The 11,362-nt window shown below is 38.7% G+C and overlaps 1 protein-coding gene across 1 annotated transcript; it reads left to right on the forward strand.

Moving 5' to 3' along the window:
• Positions 1–1,194: 1,194 nt before the first annotated feature.
• si:ch211-142k18.1 (uncharacterized) lies at positions 1,195–11,362 on the forward strand. Its single transcript, XM_051644650.1, has 4 exons — positions 1,195–1,371; positions 4,631–4,763; positions 4,848–5,328; positions 10,417–11,362. Exons 2-4 carry the CDS (start codon positions 4,631–4,633, stop codon positions 10,553–10,555), a joined length of 753 nt encoding a protein of 250 aa, XP_051500610.1. The 5' UTR covers positions 1,195–1,371; the 3' UTR covers positions 10,556–11,362.

An 11,362-nucleotide genomic window follows, 5' to 3' on the forward strand; every position in this document is an offset into this window, starting at 1 on the left:
CTGAAGAGATATGCAAAAATCAGTTATAGAAGACCTTTATTCTTGTTTCTGTATGAACTGTATAATGTATGTGTGTGCATATAGACATGGCATGTCCTTCATTCCGTTTGGCAGTAAATGCCACAAAACATGAAAACATTTTGACTCTTAAAAGAAAGTCTTATTGATAGGGAGTTCTATGAATAATATTACATTCACAATTCACTTTTCATCATCTACGTAAGTCTAAAATGTTTCCTAAAGTCTGCTAGGTTTTTTTTGTGTGAATAAGCTCTTTGGAAAACGTCCAGTCCAATCATTAAAAGCAGAGGACAACAGAATCAGATACAAGCTGGGAAACTGCATGGTAAGGTTTAAAAAGAGGTACTTACTGCCAGCAAACGCTATTTTAGAGAAGGAAAGACATGCTCAAGGACCTATAAATAACCATAAGAGTAAATACACAACTGCAACAAAGTGCTTGACATAAGTTTTGAAGTTTGAATGGATTTAATCACATTTAAGTTTGAAAAAATTAAATCCCTTCAATGTGTTCACAGTATTTTTGTCTTGTTTCAAAGAGAGGTTTATGTTCTTATCTTTTGACAGGTAATGAATGGTAAGCTTTGGGTTAAAGAAGCTCATGTGCTATTTTGATAACTGGTTTTCACCCTTCTCATGATGAAAAAAATTAGGTCAATATATTTTAGAGTTCAGCGCTTTGGAAAGGGCTCTTTGTCTTTTCCTTTAAATAGTTCCCTCAATTTGGCCATGTTTTCATTGTTAGCTTGCATATTTTCCAAAATCACTGTTATTATGGTCGAAGTGATGTTTTCCAACCTCACCATAGCAATGTAGAGATTTCTGTTGAAGTAGCATTGGGTTGCTCTTTTTTTAGCAGAACTAATTTCCTTATTCATTCATTTATTTTAGTTGCTATTAAAATGAATGGCTGAGTGAAAATCCAGTATGGTCGCAAAATCATACCACAGATGTGAACTAGATCACCCCCCTCCCATATGCTTTTTCTTATTTCTTCTCTCTTTCTCTCTCTCTCTCTCTCTCTCTCTCTCTGTCTCTCTCTCTCTCTCTCTCTCTCTCTCTCTCTCTTTCTCTCTCTCTCACTTGCACTCACTTTCCTGACCACAAAAGAAAGAAATCATTGAGTTTTTCCCTTTTTTTAAACACTCCCTCCCCTTCCAGTAGGGGCACAGACTTTCAGGTTTCCAACCCTGCAAACTTTGTTGGAAGAATTGAAAAGAAGTTTAAGGCAGACTGATCATTTGTGTTCAATTTCTCTGTTTCTTAATGGCAATGCACAAAACAGAGTTTGACCAGAGAACATTTTGACCAGACGCATGCATTTACCTTGTAACAGGTCAGAAGATTCTGGTGAGTTCTGTCAGTTTTTGGCTATGTGCATTATATTCCAGAGAATTAACCGCATTTTATTAATCTTTATACTTGGGAACAAGAGGTGAGTTCTGATGAATATGACAGAGCTAGATTATGCATAATTTATTATTCACTGCTTTAATAATGAATGTAAATATATCTTTGTAATGGTATTATTTTTGTCATAGCAATGTCACAATACAAGATTTTTTTTTTTTTTTTCAATTAATTCAAACGATGGCCTATCTGAATAGTCTTCCAAATTGCTCACATCAATTGACTGCTCTGAAGGATGTGTTTTAGCTCAACGGAGAACATGTCAACTTACCAACACTTGGCATTAGTACTGAGGGTTAATCATGACCTTTTTGTTTTTGGACTAAGCATCAGACATTCAGTTATCATTTCCTTAACTCTGAACTGGTCGAAAATGTATTTTTAGGAATGATACAATGGCAATGTTCCTTAAGAGAACCACAAAAAGGTAACCAAAGGAAATTTAAAGGTCAAAAGTGCCCTTTCAATGGCCTTTTATGGGTTTGATCGTATAATTTAAGTGTTTAAAAGGTAATTGTAAAATATTACGAGCTATAGCTTGGCAGAGTAGGCAGTAGTGTGGGACAAAAACAAAGCAGCTAATTAAATCAAGACATTTGTGCCATTGTTCATTTATAATGTTGATTAGTAAATCTAAATAATGTCTGCATATGACAACCGAAAAGCTCTGTGCTTGGCTTAGGAATAATAAATTATGACATTTCATAAACCCGTGACCGAATCAGACCCAACAACATTTAACACAGCTCAGTTCTTCACTTCATATTCAACCCTCAGAACATTACAAAATATACAATAGTTGGAACGTTCATTATTTCCTAATCTCATCTCAGAACATGGTTTGACACATTCAGACATTCTTATGAACAATCCTGCTAAAAATCAGTATTTAATTTTGTCAGTGAAAAATAATGGAGGAAGATTCATTTATTTTCTCAAAGTGTTTCATTTTCTTGCCAGAGCTAAATGAGAAATAAATCACTGCTTTCATCATTGCATGCACAGCAGAGCAGAAGTTCATTACAGGCTGTCATTATTGTCGGTTTGCTGAGTTACAGATATTATCCGCCTTCCATGGACCACAAATGTCAATCAACAAGCATGAACAACAAATTACCTCTCTGGAGAGGCAAAGATGCTCTTGATGGTACAGTACTAGTTAAAACTAGTAGTTGTTTTGCAAAAAAGATCCTGATAAACATTGATTGTGTCTTTGCTGTTTTTCTTGTTTTAATATGCAAACACTTAGACAATACCTAAAGCCCATTCAGAAACAGCTGTGTATCATGTTTAAAACCGTCAACAATAAAAACATTTATATGTGCAAGTGCAACACCACAGGTCAGACCTTTAAAAAGAGGACAAAAGAGGACTGTTCAATGCAAAAAACAAAAAACAAAAAACAAAAAATTGGCGCAAAACTACAATTTTCAAGCCAGACAGTAGTGTGAAAACTAAACATGCCTAAAAGGTTTTTCTAAGGCAAAGCAAGCAGAACTTTGCTCTACCACAAAACCTGAAGTGCTCACACTGTGGAAAAGTGCTACTGTCGAAAATGCATCTTCCCTCGCAGACAGCTATCACATTTCACACATTTCCAGATGTTGACAGGAGAGTTGGGGCACCATAAAGTGCAAAGGACACTGAAAAGGAGTGTGTGAGTTGTCAGTTCAGTTACATTGGGAGACATTGGAAAACTAGGTGACGAGTTATTTTGCACAGGGCTCTTGTGTTTCAGCATGATCATGATCATAACTATGGCTCGTAAAACAACAGAAAAAGAGACATTTGCTTTGTTTATACAGTAAAATCAAAACACCATTTAAAACTCTAATGGCAAATGTATAGTATATAAATCATGACATCTTGATTACAGCAAATAGACTGTAACCATCCAAGTTTTAAAGTGATAATGATTTTGTCTTTAAATGCACTACAGTATGTAGCATAGGATATGTAAAAAGAAAAGCCTGTGTCAGGATTTAAGCTGCTGTGTTTATAATGTATTATCCAAGATGGGGCTCACACTTTTTCCCTGAAAGAGAGAGAGGGAGAGAGTAATCGCCCTTGTACATGCAGGGCTAAACAAAACAGCCTACCTTTCCTCAAAGGGGTCATGTGCTACACCTCAGGGCCCTCACATAAATTAATGTGTTCACTACACAGACCAGCAGGAAGCCCCCTCCTCATGCTCCGGAAAACCTTTTAAGGTGTACTGGTTCATTTAGCATTCACAGTGCAGCTGGCAGACACAACATTGTGTCTAGTTTTACAAATACAGCAACTCTCTGTTCAGTCTCTGACCACTCATAACCTCTCATATTTTAACATACACTACAAGAGTTCTCATTTATTCTTTGAGGAAATTATGAGAAGGCTTGTGTACTTTTCTGGCTGGCAAAGTGTATCCATATCCTCCCATATCTAATTCCAAACTGTAAAAAGTGATATAGTGCAATTGTTACCTTAAAGGGAAACTATAAATTCTCCTTCCTGCCCAGTAAGTGGCGATATGCACGAAGAATGCAAATCGCCAAAAACAAAAAAAGAAGAATGTGAAATTTAAAGTGAAAATGTAGACTGATAGTAAATAAGAACTTAAATATTGATCTGTTTCTCACCCACACCAATCATATCACTTTTGAAGATACGGATTTAATACTGGAGTCTAATGGATTAGTTTTATGTCTTTATGTGATTTTTAAAGCTTTAAAATTTTAGTGCCCATTCACTTGCATTGTTTGGACCTACAGAGCTGAAATATTCTTCTAAAAATCTTTGTTTGTGTTCAGCAGAAGAAAGAAAGTCAGACACATCTGGGATGGCATGAGGCTTAGTAAATTATGAGATAATCTTAATTTTTGGGTGAACTTTCCATTTAAGGAACTTTTTCTACTTGATTGTAAATAACATATTTGACTTGAATAATAGGAGTTCAATTATACTGTACATTGCCACATGAAGCACATTTTTTTAGGCTTCCTGGCAAAACAAATTCTGCCAGGAATCCTGGCAGGGATTGTTCCAGGTGAAAATGGGTTTTGTTTTTACATCCTTTACATCATTTGTGCTTTTAGTGAGACTTTTGGATTATCTATCCATTTTGTGATACAGTTGGGGCAACTTTAGAAACTGGTTTTTATCTGTTCAACACAAAGCAAAACATATTTTAAGCTTCTGTTTATTCCTTGTGTCTCAGATGAGGTCAAAGCTTTGCAACAGTGGTGATTATTTGGAAAAGCTCTGTCCAGCTTTGAGGAGCTCTGGAGGGGTCTCAGATCTTTCATTGCTTGGTTTTCATTCATCACTCCCTGAAGTCTCAAGTCATAGAGGTAACTGACTGAAAAGTTATTCCCTCTTCTGGTTCATGATGAAGCTACACTCAACACTGGGCACTTGGCTCTTCACACTCCTAGTGATGCCAGTCTACTGCCAGAGTGGCGATGGTGGAGAGTGGGGATCAGGTGATGTCCCTGGGGCTGTGTTCACTGGCAATACTTCTGCTACGGTGTTCCATGTGGTTGGAGATGATCCAGCCAGGACAGAGGGAGCAGCCTGGACCAAACCACATTTCCAAGCTCTTCCAGAGACAAAAGACGGCGACTGCTCTGTCAGCTTCCACACCAGTCAAGTCATGTCAAGGCGTTTACGAGCTTTCAGAGAGGAAGTGGCTTATCTAAAGGCCATTCAACATGGGAACCACGCAGTGATGGAGAACCTGGTCCAGTTTGTTGGAGCAGAAATGGGAGATCAACGCTACGAGGAGGTGATCCAAGAGAATATTGTTGGGATCAAGGAGGACCATATCAGTTGTGAGAGTGTGGTGACAAAAGCAACAGAGGAGATGGAGAATCAGCTGGAGGGAGATGCTCAAGCCACTTTGACTGGAATTCAAAAGTGAGTTGAATCTTTATAAGACAGTTATACAACAGTTTTATATCTAAGAGGAAAAATACCAAGGTATTTAAAAATTGAACATGCTCAAAGGCAAACTAACCTGAATTAAGGAGAGTTCAAAGTCTAAATGTGCAAGAAGATAGAAAAAGTTTAAATGAAATCTTGAACATTTCGTTTTAAAACTATAAGATTTTGATCTTTTATTGAAAAAAGATCAGAGGCAAGACCTGGGGTCATTAGTTTTATTTTATAAATATTTTTATATTTAAAACCCTTCCACTCAGATTCTATTGCTGACCTACACTCAAAACAAATTAATAAACTTGATTCAGTCGTGGAGAGTGGTTACATATGTTTGGAATGAGTTTTCTTAACTTAAAATGACTATGTAATCTCAACACAAACACTTTGTTGAATTGAACCTTGTTGAATTGGGTTAACCCAACAAAACTGGATGTGTCATTGTACTAAAATATATCTTTTTTTATTTTAATTATGTACTAAATAGTGAAAGTGAATGTTAGCATGCTAAATACATGCTGATTGGAAGCACTGCAGAGTGTAATTTAGTAATTATGCTGTGGTTAGCACAGTATTTGTTCAGTAAAGCAAGCATTCAAATTTATGTGTGACTTCTACCTGTCTTCATTGTTAGCTCAAGCTCCACTCTTCACCGTAATGGTAACCCCCAAAACTTCAACATATCAGAAACTCTTCTAAATCTTAAGATAACAAAACATTAAACACTAACAAGTATCCCCTTTTATATTCATCCTGCACAAAACACTTAAAATTATTCTTTAACATTTACTCTCCCTATTGAGTTCCATGCAAAGCATGTTGGGAAATGGAAATCCCCTGCCCAGTTTCATCAATTCTACATTAACACCACAAAAAGCATTCATGTAATCACAACACAAATGTATTAAGTAAACTTCCCTTTAGAAAATTGAAATGGATAGAATGCCATGAAATTAAGTTGTGACAAAATGTTCTAAAATTGTGTTGCTTTAGTTTAATTTAAATTAACCTTTCTATACTGTTTGGTCATTTTTGACCGAAATAAAATTTCCGATGTAATAAAAATGGTTTCCTTTATCTGACCAGTATAAGACTTGGTGACTTTTCCTCCACTTGCCATCTTAACAAACAGTTTAATTTTTTAATTGATTAAATTGTCGTAAAAAAGAAAGCAACACCTTTTTTACTTACTTTTCGTGTTCAAAATAGACCATACAGTATATACAATATATAGATCAACCACAAAGCAGAACAAACACACACATAAAGGGGTGAGACTATAAAACATGCAGAGTGCAAAACATACTTGAGCACGCACACACACAAAAATGAACTGGTGACACTATACACAGAGCAATTTTTTGGGATTTTATCAAATAAAATCTATAAATCAGCCACAATGCAGAACACACATACACACACAGAGAGAAATAAATGGGTAAGACTAACATAGACAAAGGGCAGAACGCAGAATACCACACACACATGCACGCACACACACAGAGTACAAAGTCTCTGTTTTATACTCTAATTCAGGGGTGTCAAGCTCATTTTAGGTCGAGGGCCAGATTGGACTAAGCATCACTGTATAAGGGCCACACTATTAGTGTGTGTGTGTGTGTATATATATATATATATATATATATATATATATATATATATATATATATATAAAAAAAAATCATGTATTAAAATTATAAAACCATTTATTATAAGAATTGTCTATCTTATCTTAATGTTATCATTTGAACAACAAATGTAATGACTGAATTAAGTTTTTAACAAATTTTGTACACAAGACAGTTCTTGAAAACTGTCAGTTCTGAAAATCGGCTCAGCGGAGCAGGAAACACCGTGAATCCAGAATAAACAAAATTCTGCTTTAATAACTATTGGGGTATTATATAAGGGAGAACATGGAATTTATTCATTCATTAACCAGAGGTTACATCAATTAGTAATAGAGAATCAAGCAACAATACTGACAGACAAAGATAACTGCTCACTGCTTTGGACTGGATAGCTTTAGCAAATAGTCTGAAATCGAACATTAATGTGAAGAAACGTCTTGGTTACTATTGTAACCTCCGTTCCCTGATGGAGGGAACGAGACATTGTGTCGATGTAGTGACACTAGGGGTCGCGCTTGGGAGCCCCAAACACCTCTGATATTTGAGAAAAGGCCAATGAGAATTGGCAAGTGGAATTTGCATGCCACTCCCTCAGACATACGGGTATAAAAGGAGCCAGAGAGTCCCAGCCATTTCAGCGGGAAGTTCAGTGTTGTGGCAAGAGGGACACAACATTTCGTACCATCCATCAGGGAATGGAGGTTACAACAGTAACCAAGACATTCCCTATCTGTCACTCACTCGACATTGTGTCGATGTAGTGACACTACGGGTCCCTATACAAAACACCACAACCAGCTGGACTGTGAATGTGGATTGGCGGTACAGGTGCAGGCAGGCCACTGCGTGCCTAGCAGCAAGTGCACTCAGCCCCAACGTAACCTTCCCAACGGCTGACATACATCGCATGGTCCCTCATACCTCAAGGGGGGGACAAGACATTCTTACAATGGGAACAGGCCACACCAGCCACTTCAGCCTTTTCTCTTCTTTTTCTCCCACAAAAACGAGAATTCAGCTGGGGCCAGATGTATTCGCGTCGGGGAAGGTGTTCTTTTCCCCATGGTGAAAAGACATCACGGAGACCACATCCTGCCCGAAGGGGAGGTTAACATGACATGGACGTCACATGGACTTACGGGCTTGGTGAAGCTTCGCAGAATCCACTCAAAATCAGCTGAACCACCTGGGACGCATCCACTGTGCGGTTGAGTTCACCCGGGATGTGAGTGGCCCGCAACAACTTCAGTCGCTGCTGACTCCAAAGGAGGAGATGGCTGGAGAGTTGCGACATGCAACGTGAGTGAAAGCCGCATTGGCAGTTTATGTATGCTACTGTCGCCATGTTGTCCATCCGGACCAACACATGCTTGCCCTGGATCAACGGCCGAAGCCTCTGCAGAGCCAGAAATACCGCCAGCAACTCGAGGCAGTTGATATGCCAATGCGGTCAAGGTCCTGTCCAGGAGGCCGAGGCTGCATGCCCATTGCAAATGGCACCCCAGCCTAACTTGGAGGCGTCTGTCGTGATGAATACATGCCTGGACACTTGTTCTAGGGGAACCCCTGCATGCAGAAATGCAATGCCACATCCCCCCCCCCCCCCCCCAACTCACACCCAGGTGGGAACAGAGAAAAAAAAGGAATTAATATGACAGCCTCAGCCAGCTACAGGGTAAATGCTTATTAAGTGCCACTTACACTTTGCTGCAGCTGGGAGGCCGTCCTCATGTTTTCTCCGTCCCACTTCATGCTTTCCATGGCGAATGAGAGGAAGAGTGACATAACTGTTGGTGCCCAACTGTGCCGTCTTTGCCCACAAAAGTGCCTGCATTCTCCACCACTGTGGCACAGTTGGTGTGGCGTCAAGCCTCGGAGAGGCAATTATTGGAAACAATAATAAACATAAAAAAGTCAAAAAGGGGTAATAAAGTGTCCAAGGGGGAATAGTGTTCATAATAAAGGGGGAATCTAGCATCCTCGCAGTGAACGGGGCTCCGTGAAATGGGCAGGGTAGTGTTCATAGGAAAGCCCAGGCACGGGCTGGGTCAAATGGCCACTCACACTCCCCTCCAAAGTCCACAGCGCGTGGGGCGGCGGCATCACTGGCGGCCTGTCTTCCCAGGCCTGTGGCAAACGTGAGGGGAAGGCGGCATCTAGCCCGTCAGCGGCAACGTGAGCAGTTCACCCCCGGCGACTCAAAACGGCATCCGGCGGTCTGAAGAACGGGTTCGGCAGTGCGTCCACTCATCTGATCCCTCCTAGCTCTGGTCCTGGCCATGCGAGGATGCCAGTGTGTGCACACATGGAGATTTGAAGCCGGCTCCCCGAGAAGAGGTGCGCACTGCGTTTTAAAGACAGCGGTGATGAAGCATTATCCCCATCAGGTGTGCTTCATTCACCACTGACCAAACTAAGCTTATTAACTATGCACCTCTTCTTGCTCTCCCGCCCAACTCCCGTTGTAAGCCTGGCTGAAGGGCGGTCCTAAGAGGCAGGGCGACGATGACGAGCCAGAGGGATGGATCATTCCGCTACACCATCTACTGGCTATTATTGTTATAACATTATTTTCAAGACATATTATTTTTATTTTTTCACCAGAAGGCAGCAATCTGCCTCAATACATGACACATTCTCATATTTTCTTAATGTTTAAATTTATAGAAGTGTAGGTCTTTACTGTAGTGAAGTTACATAAATTAGCTTATTTGCATTTGCAAATGAAAGGAGATTTTTAGATGTAAATTGGATCAAAAAAAAAAAAAAAAAACAACAACATAAAATCCCAAAAGAAGTGTATAATTGTTATTTATGACTACAAACAGTAAAGTAAGCAGCCCTTATAGGAGGATTAAGGAATAGGAGGGTTAAGGAAATTGAACAAGCATCAGAAATCCTTTTGTGTGTGTGTGTGTGTGTGTGTGTGTGTGTGTATCTATATATATATATATATATATATATATATATATATATATATATATATATATATATATATATATATAAAACATATCAACAAACTCTTTCAATAGTGTAAATAAAGCAACGCTTTAGGTAAAGGAGTGTAAATAAATTACAGCCAAATAAACTGTTAAAATGATCATAGACAAAAAATATACTGTATGCTGATGAACACAGTTATGAGTTAAACAAAAAAAAAAAAAACACTGAGACCCAGAAAAAACACTATAATGTTGCCCTGATTCTGTTCTCTGGGTTTTCCATCACCAGCCTGGACATTAGGAAGGAATGTGTTTTTCAGCCCCTTTGAGGCCCCTGGTTTAAACAAAACTATAAGCTGAGGCTTCCTTGTCCCTTTCCTCTCCTCTCCTCTCATCTCCTCTCTTCTGCTCTCTCTCTCTCTCTCTCTCTCTCTCTCTCTCTATCTGTCGTGGATTTTCTCTGATGTTGCATCTGCTTTATGTCTTTATCTAAGAATAAAAGAGGAGTCCCTTGTCTTTGAAGAAATGCTGCGTACCACAGCAGACATCGCCACTCAACTGGAGAGCTCCTCTCGAGCCCTGCATGTGGAGTTGATGAAACAGCTGAGAAAGAACATGAGACAGCCTCGCTAAACTAAATGACGCAGTGGGAAACCATCCGACCTGGAAAAATATATAGTGTTATTTGACAAGTCACATCCATATTTATTTGTAATGTTTTAATAACAGTGAACTTTTCTTTAAAAAACATTATTTTATTTTATTTTTACAGTTATGTAGCTTCCTGTGATTAATTGAGTACTGATTTGATAAAACAACTGTTCTTACATGCGTTTTACGACACCAAGACAAAAATCTCTTCTCTGAAACAGCAATATTATCAGAGGATGGATTGAAACTCGAACAGTATGTTTCTTTCCAAGCTCTTGTCGGGTGTTAATTTGTGAGCCATTTTAAAGACATAATGTCTTTGTGTACAAGAAAATTGAAGAAATAATCATGGCAGTGAAGTGGCATCTTAAAAGGAATATTACCTTTCCAAGTACACACAACTACACAGTTATGGTCTCACTGTCTTGGTGCTAGGGAGCAGATGGTGAAAAGTGAGGGTCTGGAAATCAGCATGCATGAACTACTTGCTTTCTCTCTCTACAATGTATGAGGAGAAAGAAAAAAAGAAGAAGAAGAAGAAGAAAAAAACGACATGGCAGTGATGTCACTGTGGAATAAAAAAAAAAAAAAACTTGATTTGGCAACTTGAAGCCAGAATCAAGAGAACACTCCAGTTAAGCTGAACTCTTTGTGACAGAATATATTTTAAGTGTACTATTGCAGACAGTTGTGGTCACTTTCCTGTATGTGTATCTTTGAAGAAGTTGTATGTTTAGAAAGCCTATGTACATGTATTTTACTGTAACTACATGAAAAATAAAAATTGAA

The sequence above is a fragment of the Myxocyprinus asiaticus genome, chromosome 19 (genome assembly GCF_019703515.2).
Source record: "Myxocyprinus asiaticus isolate MX2 ecotype Aquarium Trade chromosome 19, UBuf_Myxa_2, whole genome shotgun sequence".
Taxonomy (NCBI): domain Eukaryota; kingdom Metazoa; phylum Chordata; class Actinopteri; order Cypriniformes; family Catostomidae; genus Myxocyprinus; species Myxocyprinus asiaticus.

Bases quoted from the DNA above. Each gene is read 5' to 3' on its own strand.
- si:ch211-142k18.1 (XM_051644650.1), top strand. From the start codon at position 4,631: ATGAGGTCAAAGCTTTGCAACAGTGGTGATTATTTGGAAAAGCTCTGT. The intron at 4,764-4,847 runs GTAACTGACTGA...TCACACTCCTAG, and splicing joins TGAAGTCTCAAGTCATAGAG to TGATGCCAGTCTACTGCCAG. The intron at 5,329-10,416 runs GTGAGTTGAATC...TCTTTATCTAAG, and splicing joins ACTTTGACTGGAATTCAAAA to AATAAAAGAGGAGTCCCTTG.